This window comes from Nannospalax galili, unplaced genomic scaffold (genome assembly GCF_000622305.1).
Source record: "Nannospalax galili isolate Female #2095 unplaced genomic scaffold, S.galili_v1.0 scaffold329, whole genome shotgun sequence".
In the NCBI taxonomy this organism is placed as follows: Eukaryota; Metazoa; Chordata; class Mammalia; order Rodentia; family Spalacidae; genus Nannospalax; species Nannospalax galili.
This window is the reverse complement of record NW_008360321.1, coordinates 518,389-537,410: the sequence shown is the minus strand read 5'-3', so window position 1 is coordinate 537,410 and position 19,022 is coordinate 518,389. Positions and strand designations below refer to the sequence as shown.

Genomic DNA, 19,022 nt, shown 5'->3' with positions numbered 1-19,022 from the left:
TACTGGGGGTTGGTTGCCAATAATATCTCTCTGAGGTCCTTCTTGTGGTGGACCTGCTGTCTCTCCATGACCCTGGTCAGGCTTGCTTCCTGTCTTTTTTCTTTTTTTTGCTCTCTTTGTTCTGCTGTCTCCCTTCTATTATAAACCTTTTCTGCCACTGCTATTAAGTCCCTAAGGTTCTTTTCTCCTAGTCTATCTAAAGACTGTAACTTTCTCTTGATGTCAGGGGCTGCCTGGTTAATGAAAGCAAACATCACAGTTTGAGCTGATTCCTCTGCTTCTGGGTCATACGGAGGGAACCACCGGAAGGCATCTTGTAACCTCTCTAAGTATGAGGCTGGGCTCTCTTCAGGCCCCTGTCTGACGTCATAGACCTTAGACATATTGGCGGGTTTTCAAGCCGCTATTTTGAGACCCGCTAACAGAGTCTGGCGGTAGACCAGGGGCTTCTCCTTACCTTCTGCTGTGTTGTAGTCCCAGTTGGGATGGCTAGGGGGAAAGCTGGCATTAATGATGCCTGGGTCTGTGGTAGGGTCCCCGGTGGGGCCCAGAACCAATTTCTGGGCTGCCTCCAGGATCCTGTTTCATTCCTCAGTAGTGAACAGGACACGAGCTGGTGGCAATTGTCCCAGGTGGTCTGGTGAGTGAAGAGAACAGTTTCCAATAAGTTAATCAAGTCCCTGGGGTTTTCAGAGAAAGGCGTATTCTGTGAGTGCCAATTGTAAAGGTCACTGGTGGCAAAGGGCCAGTAATGAAAGGGCTGATTGCCCTTTCTGTCTGGGGACCCCGCTGGCCAGAGGGGGAAGACAATGGTGTCAGGCTGGGGCACTGCCCCCCTCCAGCTCCGTGTGGCCTGCACAGGTTCCTGTGGAGGCGATGGTGGCTCCTCAGGGTTAGGAGGTGGGGCCTGCACTTGTGGCGCCGTTGACAGGGTGCCCATCTGAGAGGAGTAGGGCAGGGGAAAGATGTCATTCTCCTCCGTGCCTCCCTGGAGAATGGGTTTCTCTAATGCCTTTGGTCTGAGAGGGAGGACCTGCAGAGGTGGAGGGGGAGCAGTTGGATTAATCGGGGGAAGGAAAGACTTGACCCAGGCAGGGGGGCCATCGGGTTGTTCGATGAGGCCTCGCCAGGTCACGATGTATGGGATCTGGTCCTGGTGCCCATCTGTGGGCAGAAGAGGTGGTCCTCTACCCTGGAAATCAAACTCAGGTTAAAAGTCCCTTCAGGGGGCCATCCAACATTGAAGCAGGGCCAATCAACCAAACATAAAGTTGTCCATTTCTTTATCTTTATATCTACACTATTGTTATGGGCAATCATCTTATCCCCCCAGTGGACTAGTGTAAGATTTAGAGGGGAAGATGGGGTATTTCCCATAGTATTTATCAGTCCCGTCCATTTCATCAACAAAGAAATTAGAACAAAGATGACAAGACACAAGAATGACACAGACAGACAGAGGGCCCAAAATAAACTACTGCGGCTTTCAGATGGTCTGGACTCTTGGCCATGTGGATTCCCTGGCTCGATTATGCCAAAGACCATATGGATAGGACACGCGTGTCCCAACAGGGTCGCGAGGTCCTCTGAGGTTTCAGATGGACTAGTGTCCTGGTGGGGTGTCCAGTGGGGAACACCCACCCCGACAAGGATGGGGACATCTTCCAAATCCTCCAGGTTGCCTTGCTAGCATTCTAGCAACAAAAAAACTGAGATCAGATGGCCGTGACCAAAGGGAACGTATAGAAAAGACAGGCAAACACAGTTTTACAAAAACTTACCCTGCTGGTTGATCACAAACCTTTTGGGGTCGGTTCCTCTCAGGGGTCTCTGGGGGGATCCCGGATGAGACCCCAAATGTACCTCATCCACTGGACCCCAAAAAGACCACCAAGGACCCAACACACCAAAATGCAAAAGCAAAGGTTTATGGTTTATTTGGGCTTAAGCTCGGGCTCTCAGACCTCACCAACTCAACGGATCCGTGCTGAGAGCCCAGAGTAAGGGAGAGGGGAGCCTTTTATAGGTTTTAGACAAGGAGAGGAGGGGGATACTGAAGACACATTTTGGTTGGTTCAAGGAGCCCACGTGCGCCAACATAATTTTAAACTGATTGGATGTATAAGATACAGCCCTGGAAGTTTCTTATTGGTAGGTGCTATTCTCAGGGCTGTGGAATGTGCTGACTGTTATCTGTGGGGCCAGGAGTCTCCGTTTTTACCTTATAGGGCAGTTTTCATGCCCGGGCTTGCTTAATCTATAGTTTCCTGGAAGGTGGGGGGAATAGTAGGCGGGGGTCAGGGCATGCCAGGGCATGCCTAGGCATGTCTAAAGCAGCAGCCAAGCATTTTACAGAAGCTAAAAGAGCAGTTAGTGGGGGTCTGGAGGGATTGGAGGGTAGCAGGTGAATGAAGAGGGTCTCAGGGTCCTACAAGTATAATAAATATTTTAATGTGCTTAGAATTGTATTTTATGTATTTGCATTTAATTCACTCTAGTCTTCTATTTTTAGATATCAAGATACCATTTCGTTAGGTTTTCTTAAACATAAGAGAAATATGCACTGACCGTTGGTGAATGAAGAGGGTCTCAGGGTCCTATAAGTATAATAAATATTTTAATGTGCTTAGAATTCTATTTTATGTATTTGCATTTAATTCACTCTAGTCTTCTATTTTTAGATATCAAGATACCATTTCGTTAGGTTTTCTTAAATGTAAGAGAAATATGCACTGACCGTTGGTGAATCCAAGTTAAAATTATCTCTGCTAATAATAGGATTCTGCTGGTAGTGTTAAGCTTTAAAATATGATATTATAAACAGTGATATGGTTCTTGGCAGATGCAGTTACACAGATCAGTGAGGGCCCAATGGTCTCTTGCTTGATGGATGACTGCAGATGCTGGAGATTTCTGAGACTGTGCCCACCTCCACCTGAGTCTCAAGACAACTTAGGGCATGGCTCTGGTCCTTATTGACCCAATACTGTCATTTTAGCTGCCGTTCCTTCTCAGCTCTTTATGGTTAGGAAGTTCTGTGCAAGGCTGACCTTCAGGGGACTCTGGAAGCTTTTCTTTTGCCCTATTTAATGAGAATTGCTGTTCTGCTTTTTTGTCCAGCAGCTAGCAGGGCTACCTTTCTGCCATCTGGATGAGTCCTGCACATAATGGCATGAGATGATGTCATAGGATGTGCTTGTTGGTGGTTTCAGTACAACCAAATATAAGCCAGGCCGATTCTAAAATTGTACAGTATTTGAGCTTGTGCAGACCGCACCCCTTTTATGGAAAGGGACACTGAGGTGCAGAGAGGTTGAGTGACTTCCTAGAGGTTGCATAGTTAGTTGTGGAGATGAACTAGAAATTGGAACGTCTCATTTTTCATCCAGTGTTCATTCTAAAGAATCAACAAGTTCAAGTTTGTAGTAGAATCATGTGAGATCCTTGGGCTGAGTCAGGGAACACTGTTGCTTTGGAGCTTCCTGGTGACCTCCACTCAAAATGTCTTTCATACCAAACTATGCCAGTCTTCCAAATATGGAGCACCTATTCAATTCTCTTTATTAATCTGGGAGAGGGTGTTTAGATTGCATGCAATATGAAGAGCAGTAATTGTTTTCTTTAGTTTTTTATTAGAATACATTAATTATACATAATAATGGGTTTCATTCTGGCATTTTCATACATGCATGTAATTTACTTTGATTATATTTACACACCTCAATGATTGTTCTTTTTTAAGAATATTTTACATTGATTGATTGATTGTGTGTGTGTGTGTGTGACAAAACATGTGTAGAGGTAGTGTTATACCTCATTCACAGGACCCCAAGAAGACCACCGAGGATCCAACACACCAAAAATGCAAAAGCAAGGTTTATAGTTTATTCGGGCTTAAGCTCGGGCTCTCAGACTGCACCAATATAACGGAACCGTGCTGAGAGCCCCAAGTGGGGGAAGAAGGGGCTCTTTATAGGTTAGAAACAAAGGGAGGAGGGGAATAACAGTGTCACTTTGTGGTTGGTCCAAGAATCCCACGCGCGCCAACACAACTTTAAACTGATCAGTTGTACAGGATGCGGTTGTGGAGATTTTTTATTGGAGGGTGTTATTCTCAGGGTTGTGGAATGTGCTGGCCATCTGTGTGGTCAGGAGTCTTTATTTTTACTCTGTAGAGCAGTGTTCTACCTGGGCTATCTAATCTATAGTTTCCTGGAAGGGGAACAGCAGGGGAGGAGTAGCAGCAGGTGTGCATTTCAAGCATTACACAGAAGCTGAAAAGAGCAATCAGTGGGGTGTCAGGAGGGGTTGAATGAGGGGGATCTCTGGGTCCTACAGTAGGAGGATAACTTGTGGGAGTTGGTTCTTTCCTTCTACCATATGGGTTTTGGGGATCAACTCAGATCGTCAGTCTTGGTGGTAAGCTCCTTTACCCACTGAGCCATCTTGCTGGCCCTTTGTGATTGTTCTTAATGTCAGGGTGTTTTCTACCAGCAGGCTGATACACAACCATCTTTATGATTGGAATGTCTCAGTACACCAGTTTTGTAAATCCGACCCCAGTGTATTGCACATTTTTAAGATGGAACAGATCATTGCGTGTGTGATCACATTTACCTGGGTTATAGACCCACTTGCGTTGTGTGGCAGCTTTCATTCAAATTTTGTGAATGCCCATTTTCTTCTCTTGGTGAATGCTAGACTTTGATTTGTAAATGCACTTAATAGCAACTAGGCATGGTGGTGTGCGCCTGTAATCCCAGCACTCAGAAGTCCCGGGCAGAAGAATGGAGAGTTCAAAGGCCAGCCTAAACAATGGAATGAGAGCCAATCTCAAAAAACAAAACAAAACAAAATCCAAAACAAACAAAAATTGAAAAACAACAACAAAAACCCTTCACTGTTTGTGTGATCATTTATTTGATTGCTTATTGCTTATTTGAGACATGGTCTCATATAGCCCAGGCTGTATTTAAATTCCCTTTGCAGCATAGGATGACCTTGAGCTCCTGATCCTCCTACCTCTTCCTAACCAGTGCTGTGATCTTAGGCATGCAACCACCATGCCCTCCTCTGAAATTATCTGTGCTAATAGCAAAGTAGTGTTACAGTGGCATATTTGAAGTTGTATATCATCAAAATTATTGAGGTCTGGAAGTAAGTTTTGTTCTATATAGGGTTGAACCTGAGGTCTCACATATGCCAGGCAAGTACTCTACCACTAAGCAGTACCCTCAGCCCTCTTTTTACCTTTTTATTTTGAGACAGGATCTTACTGAGTTGTTCAAATTGGCCTTGAACTCACTCTGTAGCCCAGGCAGCTCTTGAACTTGAAACCTTCCTGCTTCAGCCTCCTGAGTAGCTGAGATTACAGACACCACCAGGACTGGTTTAGGGTGCATTTTTGTTGTGTTTTGAGACCGAGTCTTGCTATGTGTCCATTTGCTGGCCTAGAACTCACTGTGTAGCCCAGGCTGGCCTCAAACCCATGGAAGTCCTTCCTGCCTCAGTCTCTTGAGTACTGGGATTATAAGTGTGATAGGTGTGTGTCACCAGAACCAATCAAGAATGCATTTTTAAGGAGTGTAGTGATTAAAAGCCTGCATTCTAAATAGAGTGAGAATCAGTCAGGGAACAAGGACTATGCATAATTAAACAGTCTTAGTAGACTGTGGTCTGGGTGGTCATTATCTGAGCTCTGCTTCTATGAGATGGTTTGAAGAAGTCCTTTGATCAGAGAAGCCAGGTCCTAAAAGATGATCACTCCCATTTAAACTCATCATGAGGTGATATGTGTGTAAAGTTCTGCTGTTCCTGGAATCCAAGGTGACCGTAGGTTTGGAGCAATCACTGGGCACCTGCAGGTGCCTTTTAGGGACCTAGAGCAGGACAGTGTAAAAGTTGATAGCAAATACCTAAAACAGACAGCTGTAAAGGCAGATGTGCTGGGCTTTTATCGTGCTTTAGTTACCTTGTGTGCCCAAGAAAAGAGCTGAAGAGTCGATGCTTTTTAGCAAAAGCAATTTTAAGTGCATTGTTACACCCTGCCATGATTTCTCTAATCTAAATATTGCTGAAACTTTATTTTGCATATTTTGCCTTTTCAAAGTACTATTCCACTTCTTCCCACTTTACTATTACTTATTCTTTTCCTGAGGAGTAGATAAAGATCACCTCTTCTCACCTACCCTTTTAACAGTCATTAAATTCAGTAGTTCAATGTCATGGGCATGGACATACAGTTAACTGAACATAGCAAACACAGCCAGACCTTCTGACTATCAGTCCATTCCTTTCTCCCCCTACTTCAAACTTCATTCAGTAAATAATTATATGTTCTATATGCTAAATACTATTTTAAACATGAGAACTTCTACAGTTTATTATCCCTCCTTTTGAAGGAGCTGATGATTAATGAGGAAGTCAATGATTGTGGTTCAGAAGAGAAGTAGACAGAGGGAGGCAAAACTGGAGAAAGCCCTTAACCAATCACAGCATCAGGAAGGATTTTCTGGCAAAGTGTTGGAGATGAGCTGGGTTGCTCAGCTAGAGGATACTAGGGTTGCAAGCGTGGGAGACAGAGAATGGTGTGCACTCTAAAAGAATATTCCATGTTATAATCCAGGCCTCAGGGCATAGAACTTGCCTGAGGGTGTAGGCTCTGGGAGCAAAAGGAAAAACAGGAAGGGAGTCAGCAAAGGACCTGTTGGAAGAACTAGAAGCATACAGTTTGTATTGTAAACAAGTGAGAGGTTTGAGAAGATGATCATCAAATTTCCATTCTAAACTATCACTGGAAGTGGTTGGAGAATGAACTGAAGGTTGGGTATGAGGTAGGGGAGGCTCATGTAAAGAAGAAAGAATACTTAGGGGACTGATGTTGGTATCGTCAATGTAACTTATTTTTGAAGTGGTGAATTAAATGGAAGCAGCAGAAATGGAAAGGGAAAATGAAGCCCAGAAATATTGGGCTAAAACCAGCAGGCCTGTGTGTCCTGTGAGATGTGGAAGGAGCAAGACTGGGCTGATGGTATTTGAAGATGTTGACTCTGGAGTGCCCGTGGGACAGCTAGAGCAGTTGGACATTTAAATCCCAGGCTCAGAAAAGGTCTGGCTGAAGGAGTATTTGGAAAGCTGCTGGTACAGATACCAGCTAAAGTAAAGGCCTGGAAGAAGAGCTTGGGTGAGAGTTAGGATGCAGGTATGCAAGGTGGATTCTTGGGTACACTGTAGGTGATAGGGATAGCAGAGAAAGGAAACAGAGGTGAGGCAGGAGAGGAGAGTCACTTAAGGTAAGAGAGCAGGTTCTGGTTAGGACTCCTACAGAAGCATTCAAACAAACTAAGCAGGGAGAGACCTGCTTCCGTTTTCTTGAGATAGCATCCCACTATGTAGCCTAATCTGGTCTGGCCTTGAACTCTCAATCTTCCTGTTTTGGTCCCCCACCCCCAGTGCTGGCTGAGTACAGGCCTGTGCCACCCTTCCTGGCCCGATTCCCACTTTCCTTCTATAATATTGAATCTGAACTCACTAATGCCATTGCACTTACCCCATTCCCTTCCTCATCGCTCCCCAATAGCCCCTCTGTGTAGGGACACACTAAGAAGTCATGCTGTTCCTATGTTCAGATTTTGGCCCTTTTTAGGCTTTCAGACCTAACACCAGTGGCTGGCCCAATGTAGTCCGTTCCATAGATACTTGTTTATATACCACTTCGCACTTCATTTGGGGATATCTGGTGGGTTTGACTAAAGCCTGTCTCTTCTTTATAAACTTCTTGAGAAAGGGGTTCTTAATCTTTCTCCGTGGTTCTTATAGCCTAGAGTAGACTACAGAGTAAAAACCTATTGCTCTGAAAAAGCTTCCTGATTAATCAAAATGACTGACTTGAGCTTATCTAGTTTATAGGGATCCTTAGGAAGGACTGAAATTGCAGCTGTCTGGGGGAAGGAGTGAACGTTGTGCAAGGGAGATCATTCTGAGGTGGCATCTTTGTCAGTTGCTAACCACATCATCTCAGAGTGGAGTATCTATGGGGAGAGGCCAGGAGTGAGGGAGGGGTCTTCAGTGAAAGTAGACACCAGGAAAGCTGGGAGGTGTGTGTTTGTATCAGTGTTGCAATGTCAGTATGTAGTTTCCTCCAAAATGGGCTCAAACTTTACAGCTGGCTCTTTGAAACCTCCTTTTGTAAGCACTGCCTACTCTGACTGATGAAAATGAAGGGCAGGTTATCAAGACTCTGCACAACAGTGTCTTCTGAAGTCAATGTTGGTAAAATAATTGTAACATATTACCACCATTATGTAACTAGAGTTTAGGGCAAAATCACCAGCTCCAGCATCCCCCAACAAGTTACATTTAGTCATGTATCCCAATATACCAATAAAAGAGTCAAGTAATGGCGAAAACAGGGTATTTGTTTAAGGTATTGGGAAGGGGAACAAGCAGAGGAGTCCAGTGACTCCCAAGTTTGTCTTCAGGGCAATGACATGAGCTTTAGGTTTAAACAGAGGAAGAATTTGGGGTAGGAGGCAAGATGTATGCATAATTAAGCAGTCCTGATCAAGATGCAGTTGATCTGGTTGATCTTCTTTTGGGTCTTCAAGGTGGTCTGAAGCAGCCCTTATTGTCTGAGGGGACCAGTCTGGTCTTAGGTGGAACAAGCTCTTGTTCTACTGCATTATGGACAGTTGGCTTTGATGGTAAAGAAGGTCCTGTGAGTCTCTTCTGTCCTGGAATCCAAGGTGACTTGCAGATCTAGGACAGTGATTTATCTCCCTGCTTCAGCCTTGAAACAGGATGAGACAGGTTACGTAGGCAGACATTCTGTGAGTGAGTAACATGCTTATGCAGACTCAGGCAGGAGACTGTCCTACAGTAAAGAAGTCAGAGCGGCCCGGCTTTCATCCTGTGTTTAGTTTCCTTGTGGGTCCAAATACTTAAAAGCAGCTTTAAACGCCAGTTATAATTGTGGTTTTGTTGGTTACTCTCAAAGGGAGAGTTTCATATCAAGGAAGAAAGAGATAGTTACTAAAGAAAGAACAAAAAAAATAACTTCTCTTTCTGACTATGAGTTTAAAATTTGTCATTTCCCCAAACTTCCAAAGGATGGTGTAAGTCCTTTCTATCCATAGGTAAAGAACTTAGATTTCACAATACCTCCATTGCTGAGAAAGAGAAGGAATCACATTCTGGGTTGGATGCAATGGTAGCTTTATCACCGGACTACTAGATTCCCTTCTCAAGTTACAGAATCCAGAGGGTAGAGTTATTAAGGAGACCTAAAGAGTAGTGTGTCTGCATTTTAAATATCTACAAAGGAAATGGTGAGTCTGCCATTTGTGTGTGCGTGTGTGTGTGTGTGTGTGTGTGTGTGTGTGTGTGTGTGTGTGTGCTTCTTTTCGTTTGAAGTTAAGGTTATTATCCTTTTGGTCTTACCCCTCTCTGCTTCTTAGTTCCATAAATCTCTTCCTGGTTTATTTTCTCTAAGAACAAAGTAGAAATATTTTTAGCTAAAGGACTTGTCAACATAAAGTCAAGAAGACGGTTGGGGGAATGCAGACTAGAGGAGCTGCAATGCACAGCGCTCTGCAGCCGTGGCCTTTTGAAGACCAGCAAGAAGGCATGATCCCATTCTGCCTTTTCTCCCAGAAGAAACAGATATGAGTTACTTCCCAGGACCTAATTATGCCCCATTCCTTCATTAGACAAACTCCAAAGTTTTAGTCTTTAGAAATACCGTTGTCACTGGATCTGTAAGAACTTATTTAATAGACACCCTATTGGAAAGGATAGGAGAGTAAGAAGGACTCTTGAAGTTATGTATTATTTAATTCTGGGTACAGAATTAACTCCAGTTGGCATGGGCAAGTCAACATAATGGAAATGTTCTTGATATTGAAGACATTCAGATGGTAAAATTAGATTAGCAATTTCATCTGTTTAAGAGCTACTTTTTATTTGTGTGTGTGTGTGTGTGTGTGTGTGTGTGTGTGTGTGTGTGTGCCACATGTGTGCATGTGCCTACAGAAGCCAGAAGAGGACATCAGATCCCCTGGAGTTAGAGTCACAGGCATTTATGAGCTGTCTGATATGTGTGCTGGGAACTGAACTCCAGTTCTCTGGAAGAGTAGGAAACACTTTTAACTGCTGAGCCATCTCTCAGCCTCCTTGTCTTATTTTTCAGATGCTTCACAAGAGATAGCAGAAACCTGTGTGTGAACAATAGAGTTCCACTAAGCCCAGCTTCCCCAGATAACGTGTTGCTAACAGCAACAGGAGAACTTGAAAAGTCATTCCATCTCCCAGGTTCATCCTTGTTCCTCCTAAGACTTAGTAGTAGGAGCCAAAGCACTGTGACCCCTCTGCTGTGCCGACAGTGGAAACAGTGTAGCTTTTTCTTTTTGTTTTTAGATGAATGGAGGTATTCTGATAATTAATTTCTTTCACACTACCTCTTTCTGTGTTTCTCACACTGGTTGACTCTGTGACCCTTAATACTTTTCTCTTGGTGTCTTCAAGTCCTAGGTTGAGCTTTAGCGCATAGCATACTCCTGGTAGGAGATGATTGTTTGATGTGTGCTGGCTAAGTGAATGTCTCAGCACAGCATTATGGGGGCTGGAATGGAAGAAGAAGGCGTAGAGGAGGCACTCACAAACTATTCCTGGATCTCACATGATTCCTTGGATCTCAGATTTAGAACCAAGCATTTTATTAAATACTTCATAGGCATTGTGCCATGTGGTTCTTATGTTAATGTGTGAGGCAGCTTCTCATTAACCATTTCACAGATGAGAGCGTATGGGCTGAGTCACATGATTTGTGAATGCTGGGGCTCAGGACTCGAACTTGTGTCTCTCTGGTGCCAGTATCAGAATGAACTTCACTAGTGGAACCTCCTCAGAGACTGGTTTTCTAGGCTTATTTCTTGGCAAAAGTCCTTTGATTTGCAAGATGTGGTGGTGCATGCCTGTAATTCTAGCACTTCGAAGGTAGGAGTTTGGTGTGTTCAAGAGCAAACCTGGGTTACAGAACAAATCACTGTCTCAAAAGAGAAAGAAGCAATTCTTTGATGTCTCAGCCTAAAGACTTTCCTTGTCTTTTTCTTTCTCCCAGGAATTCTTCAAGACACAGTTGAAGGACCACTTGAACAGACCTGTCCCCCAACTGTATCTTCAATCTGAATGTTTGTAGAGGCCCTGTGGATCAGTGTACTCCTCTAACTGAAGCACGTATTGCAGTTTTCTATCATAACCCACTACTTGTCTGCCCAGTAGACACTGATCTCTGCATACGCAAGTAACCTACCTACCTTTCTGGTTTTTGTATCCCTAGTACCTGGCACTTCAACCTAGTAGAGAGCTCAACTCATAATAATAACAACTACTTAACATTTGCTAATCTTGGACCATACAGCTCAACCAGACAATCACAACAGAATGCAATATGTAAAATTATTACCCCCATTTTACAGATGAAGAGACTGAGACCTACAGAGTTCTAATTGGTCAACTCAGTAAGCAGCAAAACCAGGGCTTGACTCCAAGTTTTCCTAAACTTCACTCACATTTTATTAATTTTCATGCCTGACATTTTTTACCCAATTAGATATCTTTTCTTTCATTATTATTGTGTGTGAAGTAAGTCAGGCATGGTGGTGCATACTTTTAATCCCAGCACTCAGGAGGGAGAGACAGGTAGATCTCTGAGAGAGCAAAGCAGCCTGGTCTATATAGTAAGGTCCAGGCAAGCTGGAGCTACAGAGAGACCCCGGCTCAAACAAAACATAACAAAACAAATGTAAAGTAGAAAGATTATGTTTTTTGAGCAGCACTTGCTGTATTTCTTCCAGTTAAGGTTCTTTGAAGGAAGGGGACCATTTAGATAAATCAGGTATTCAACTTTCTTGAGGAAGAAAAAAATTTGAGAAACAAAAGATACAGAAAGTAAAAAAAAAAAAAAAAAAAAAACAAAAAAAAAAAACAGCAAAAGAAAGTACCTGTATATCAAAACTTACACACTTGGTGAGTTCACATGAAAATATACATCAATTTTATGAAATAGTTTAAGAAATAATGGTTGTGCTTATCTGGCTTATTTGTCACCCAGAAATTTCAAGTACCAAAAGCATTTCAGAGGTCTGAAATTCATCACATACAAATGTAGCTATCTGGGAGAGGCAAAGCACAATATACCCGCTTTCCTAAGCAAAATTTAAAGAAACAAAATGAATAGTCTTTGCAATTAGACTTTAGTTATATTTAACTATGCTTTAAAAATATTTATTTATTATTTTTATTTTATGTGTATGATTATATTGCCTGCATGTATGTAAGTGCATCCATGTTGTGCATTGCCCACAGAGGACAGAAGAGGTTGTCAGATTCCCCTGGAACTAGAGTTACGGGCAGTTGTTAGCTGCTATGTGAGTGCTGGGAATCGAACTGGGGTTTCTGCAAAAGCAGCCAGTGATCTTAACTGCTGAGCCATCCATCTCTCCAGCCCCTTTGGTCATGTTTTTAATTTTATGTTGAACTAGGATTTAACCTAGGAATTAAAGATGCTAAGAGTAAACTAGTAAGGATTACAGGGTTGGTCAGCAAGAGAAATACATAAGAGAATGTGGAATTAAGAAAATGATCTTTAGAATACCTTCAATCCATCTAAAAAGAAAACACTAAGGGATTTCCTTGATCAGCCAGTAGAGGGATCAGAATACTTGGGTGTCAATAACTGACTTTCCTAAAAGGCCTAAAACATGACAACATGGCTTTTCAAATGGGGCGGCTAATGTACCTGTTTTCACAGGATGACTGCCTCTCACTGTTTCAATATCCTACAATATGTATGTGTTGGCTTTCCAAACTAATTTGCCTTAAATTTGAGGTTCAATCAGTTGCTTACCTTAGATTTTGAAAATACCATCAGATGAGTGATAGAGCCTTATTTATTTATTTATTTATTTATTTATTTATTTATTTAATGTGTATGTATATGTACTTGAGTTTATTTTATAGATAGGCATTGCTACATAGCACAAGATAACCTTGAACTCACTGTGTAGCTCAGACTGGCCTCCAACTGAGAGCCTCTTGCCTCAGCAGGGATTACAGGCATATGCTAGCCTGCCCAGCTAATATTTATAATTCTTTATATTTGATCATAGCTCAGGGCCATTTGGTGATTGCATTTTAATATCTGGGAAATGCTATAATCTTTAAAAGAACTGCCTTCTAGATATCATTAAATCTTGCTTATCATTAGCAATGGCTGTCATTAAATCACATAGACTAACAATACCCAGTATACACCAGTAGTGTAGCAAACACAGAATCAGAATGTGGCAGCAGTGAGTGAGTTCGTTCCAGCTCCATCCTACAGACGAAAATAATGAGGCTCAGAGAATCCATCTGCATTTCCTTGCTTCCTCTACAATCTGAGGAAGCCATGATCCGTTACATAAAGATATAGTTCCTTGGCCGTCTTGGCTGCATTTGTTTCTCACTACCCCTTTCTTCTCTTCCGGTTGCCCTGCAGAGCCCTGGGGATCCCTGGACCACCGTTGCCATGACGACCGCCATCCTGGAGCGCCTGAGCACCCTGTCTGTGAGCGGGCAGCAGCTTCGTCGTTTGCCCAAGATTCTGGAAGATGGACTTCCCAAGATGCCCTGCACCGTCCCAGAAACCGACGTGCCCCAGCTCTTCCGGGAGCCTTACATCCACGCGGGTTACCGCCCCACAGGGCACGAGTGGCGCTACTACTTTCTAAGCCTCTTTCAGAAACACAACGAGGTGGTCAACGTCTGGACCCATTTGCTGGCGGCCTTGGCCGTCCTTTTGCGATTCTGGGCCTTTGCTGAGGCTGAAGCCTTGGCTTGGGCTTCCCCCCACACCCTGCCCCTGCTCCTCTTTATCCTGTCCTCCATCACTTACCTCACATGCAGCCTTTTGGCCCACCTGCTGCAGTCCAAGTCGGAGCTGTCCCATTACACTTTCTACTTTGTGGACTACGTTGGCGTCAGTGTCTATCAGTATGGCAGTGCGTTGGCTCACTTTTTCTATAGCTCTGACCAGGCCTGGTATGAACGGTTCTGGCTTTTCTTCTTGCCAGCAGCGGCCTTCTGTGGCTGGCTGTCCTGTGCAGGCTGTTGCTATGCCAAATATAGGTACCGAAGGCCTTATCCAGTGATGCGGAAGATCTGTCAAGTAGTACCTGCAGGGCTGGCTTTCATCCTAGACATCAGCCCCGTGGCCCACCGGGTGGCTCTCTGTCACCTGGCAGGCTGCCAGGAACAAGCGGCCTGGTACCACACTCTCCAGATCCTCTTCTTCCTGGTCAGTGCCTACTTCTTCTCCTGCCCAGTGCCGGAGAAGTACTTTCCTGGTTCCTGTGACATTGTGGGCCATGGGCATCAGATCTTCCACGCCTTTCTTTCTGTTTGCACGCTTTCTCAGTTGGAAGCCATTCTTCTAGACTACCAGGGACGCCATGAGATCTTCCTGCAGCGCCACAGTCCCCTGTCTGTCTACACAGCCTGCCTCTCCTTCTTCTTCTTGGCTGCCTGCAGCGCTGCTACTGCCTCTCTCCTGAGGCACAAGGTCAAGGCCAGACTGATCCCAAAAGACTCCTGAGGCCTGCAAAAGGAGGATGTAGAGGTGGCCTACTGTGATTTGGGAAAAACTTGACACAACCATAAAAGCTGACTTTTTATTTCTAAGACTTGATTTTTAAATTAATATGTATTTGGGACTGGGGATGAAGCTCACTAGGTAGAGAGTGCTTGCACAGCATGCAGGAAGCCCAGGGTTCAATCCCCAGCACCATATAAACCAGGAATAGCAGCACTCAGGAGGTAGAGGCAGGATGAGAAGTTCAAGATCATCCTCAGCTACACAGTGAGTTCAAGGCCTGCCTTTGATATACAAGAACCTGTCTCAAAAAAAAAAAAGATTAATATATATGTCCAAGGGTATGGTCTGGCTATGGCATTTCAAAGGCAAGGGATTCAAGAATTTTGTCCTTAAAAAGGAATATTTCCTTCCCTTTTGGGTTATAGCCTTACACAAGAAGACATCTTGGCTAAGATTCATGGTATACCAAACTAAAGAGAACCATCTTCATCTCTGAAAATTTGGCAGAATTTTGGGTGTGGTTTCCAAAGGCAAGTCCTAGATCCGGATGGATAATAAAATTGAACTGAAAAGTAAGTTGGTGGCTGGTCCTCACCTTCCTGGAATAACTACCCTACTCTGCTGGTCTTTGATAACTGAACAAACTGGCCCACAGCTCCTGTCTTACTTGGATTTCAAATTGTCTATGATAGAAAAGTCAGAATATTCAAGATGATTCAGTGAAACCCTTAGGCAGAGTGGATTACTTGGTTTACCTGAATGCTGGTCCTTCCTCTCTTACCCACTATAACACTGGCCCTTTCTCAGGATAAGCATCTGTCTGGATGTTTTGTCTGAAGTGCTGTTCCCATCCCTTTTTTGCATGATAATATAAAGGTCTTTGAAGCTATTATACTTTCAGGAAATGCTTGGAGCCCTATGAACATTCAGGAAGGTTATTCTCACACATTGCTAACATCAGTAGTACCAGAAAGTACAACAGTGCCAAGAGCCACTAGGAGACCCAGCCAGCCAGCAAACATGGATACCCTTGCTTGTTTGGTGTCATGGAGCCCTTTTATTTTGTAGCTGTGGACTGCAGTATTACCTGCAAACTATTTAAGGTTGCCTTGCAGACCAGGAAATCTGGGAGTTGTAGGAATTGTCTATAGGTTTGAACAGATTGTTTAAAAAACTTGGTTCTAAAGGTCCTCGAGGGATCTGCTTATTTCAAGAGGAACTTGAGGTCCAAGATTCAATTTTCTATGCAGATATTGTCCCACAAAGGATCAACATAACTACCCTATAATAGGTCCTAGAACAGGCAAATGTGTGCTCACCGTGGTTCACCTCTGATGGTCCTTTGAGTAAGAATGAAGCACCCTATAGCCAAAATGGACTGTTTGTAACGTTGTTGCCCAGCAGCTGCGGTAGTGTCGGTTGTACTTGCTGCTTATATGTTCTGGCCACACAGCTCTCTCTGAGGACCGACTTCTGCATTAATCCAGTGAAGGAGGCTGTGTTAAAGAAGGACTTAGATGCCCTCTCATCACAGGCTGCATTTCCCATCAGTATAAGATCCCTGGTTTACTAAAAAGGAAAGTGGCCTGTTTTAACTCCAGTTTGATGAACCTCTTCCATTATTAGGTCACTTTCTTGTCTTCAAACCTTTGTTTTTTTTACCTTTCTATGAGAGATTTGTGAGTTTTGTTCCTTAGACATGGGAATGCCTGAACACTTTAATATATGCACATGTGGAATTTGCTGCTTGGGGATAAGAAAAAAAAAGTCAAGAGCCTCAGAAACCTAGAATTACATATCAAAAGACTTTTAATCTGTATTTTGGCCAAAAAATTCAACTTGGAAGCTCCCTATCATCTTTAAAGCAAGAAAACATGTGTCTATGTTGTTTAACTAGATGGATTGCTATTTAATTGTCAAGTATCTGAACTTTTACAGTACCCAAGTGTCTTACAGAGGCTTCTGGTTGTCTAGGCCATATTGACAGCAAAGAAAGTTAGCAAAACTCAACTGGGTTGAAATGAATGAAGAGTTGGGAGAACTGTGTAGATGTTGAAGCTGAGGGTCTATTTAAAATGGGAACCTGAAAGCACTAAAAATTTTCATTGTTATGGATTCCAAGACTGTAATCTTTTAAAGGTCGGTGGGAAAAGTAAGAGAAGAAGGAAGAAGGGAGGGGTACTAAGGTCTTGGCTATAACCATGTTGGGGTTTGGACAGAGATCTTTAGACCAAATCATCTAGATGTTTTGAAGGCAAGAACGGGGTAAAGCAGCACCCTTCAAATGCACCTGCAGTCCAGTGTCAGGCTGCACCACGGTAATGACAAACCTATGACATCATAAGCATTAAGGCACTAAACTTTGAGATAGTGACATGCGAGTTTTATTTTAACTTATACAAGTATTGGCTAGCAAAGTGACTAGAAATTAACAAGAAAGAAAGATGTCTGGGTTCAAACCCAAGGCCTCCAACATACTAGACAAGCATTCTCCTAGTGAGCTACACTCCAAGGCCAAGAAATAGTTTATTCATAAGAGATATTTGAGAAGCATTGAGGTAAAGAACTATGATTTGCTCTCAAAATACCAGTATTTAATTAGAAAAATATAAGCATGGGACATGCAGATGATTTTAACTTTTCAGGCTTTTGAGGGGTTAACATTCCTTTTAAAACAGTGTCATTAAATGAGTGCATCAGTAAGCAAAAGACTTGATCAGTTTAAAAGGAATAATTAAGAATTATATATAGGAGTATGGATACATCTTGATTTGCAATGGGATTACCAATCTCAAAATATCAGCATCGGATAGGAAAAAAAGATGGCAGGGAGATGGCTGTCTTTCTCCAGGACAGCCTCTCCAACATCAGAAATCCTGGTTGTCTCCGCCTCTCTTTTAATTATGACTTTCAAACCATTAAAATGCAAATGCTTCTGATAAAATTAGACTACAAATCATTTACTTTTTCTCATGAATACAAATTCACATGGATTTGCATGAGGCCCTTCTTAGATCAGGGAGAGGGGCAACAGAATGCATTTTGGGGACCTTTGTTCCCTGTTTCTCATGTATTTTTCCTGATTTGCATTTATAGATGAGGGTTTTTATGGTTTTTGTTGTTGTTGTTTGATTGTTTTTGCTTTATTTTGGGTTGTGGTTTTGGTTTTGAGATAGGTCTCACTGTGTTTCCCAGGCTGGCCTGGAACACCTGATTCTCCCATCTCAGTCAGCCAAGGGGCTAGGGTTACAGGCCACACCACCACACCCAACTCTGATGAGCTCATTCTAATGTTCTTAAGGACATTGGGGTTCCATTTTCAACTCTGGCCATAAATATCTCAGTAACAAGATTACAAGAGCCATCAACTGGAAGCATGAAATAGTAGAAGTTCGGAACATGAAATGAAGGGAGTTCATTCCTGTCTCTGTTGTGCACCTGTTTCTAACCTGTTCCTAACTTGTCTTAACATTAGGGTCTTTGGTTGCTAAGCTGTAGTTTTGAATGGGTCCTCTAGAGGGCACTCTTGTCTCAGTCATTGTAAGGGTTCTGCCTACTAATTGTATTATTGGTCTTGTGTTTGATTGCTCGGCAAAGAAAAGGGGAATTGCTTTCTGTCTGTACAAATCTACTTACATGAATAGACATTAAACATCTTTTGCATATGAATTTGTGTTGTATTAACAGTGTAAAGAAACAGCTACCTTCTTTGACCCCTTAACACCCACCCCCACCCCCCACCCCCACCCGGACAAGGGCTGCCTGGACACAACCCCATCTAAAGCAAGGTTTTATTTAGACTGACTTTGCCAGGAGAAGGAAATCGTGGTAGTAGATCCATCTAGAAGCAGGAAAATATAAAAACTTTTAAAATGTCTCTTTACTGAGGCCCTCATTTGAGTAGAGCAAACTGCCCCTTGAAAAGCTACAGAGTTGATTTCTCTGAGGATTTCAATATAATTGAATAAATATCCCTAGCTTCTTAAACAATAGTATTAAAGATTTCAAAATTTTGAATTGATGGCCTATATTTTGAAATATAAAAGTATTTGAACTGCATTACAGTTTCTACTTTAACAAGTACTGTTGATGCGTGAGTTATGACACAAGACATCTGCCAACCTTGTAGTCTTCACTGTTTGATTTAAGTAACTGTACAAAGGGAGATTCTCTGGGTAACTGTGGCTTTATTATTACAATGATAATTGTAAGAAACTCGGACATTTCCACAGCTAGAAGGCTCCACTGGTACACTGGTAGGACTATAGATGTCCCTCTTTATTAGACCTTTATTTATCTTTTTTATTATTTATTTATTTATTTATTTATTTATTTATTTATGTCTCCCTGTAGCCCCAGCTGTCATGGAACTCACTATGTAGACCAAGCT

At 42.8% G+C, this 19,022-nt stretch overlaps 1 protein-coding gene across 6 annotated transcripts in view; it reads left to right on the top strand.

The window, feature by feature from the left end:
- The window catches only part of Paqr8 (progestin and adipoQ receptor family member 8), a 51,401-nt gene extending 33,107 nt beyond the window's left edge, over positions 1 to 18,294 (top strand). For 4 of the 6 annotated variants that reach the window (XM_017796129.2, XM_008825210.3, XM_029559736.1 and 1 more), the window contains 2 exons: positions 11,117 to 11,228; positions 13,538 to 18,294. In XM_017796129.2, coding sequence (XP_017651618.1) covers positions 13,568 to 14,632 — 1,065 coding nt within the window. In that variant the 5' untranslated portion in view covers positions 11,117 to 11,228; positions 13,538 to 13,567 and the 3' untranslated portion in view covers positions 14,633 to 18,294. Of the gene's footprint in view, positions 1 to 11,116; positions 11,300 to 11,961; positions 12,025 to 13,537 lie in introns of those variants that run through there. The other 2 variants (XM_008825211.3, XM_008825212.2) reach the window with 2 other exon arrangements.
- Positions 18,295 to 19,022: the final 728 nt, after the last annotated feature.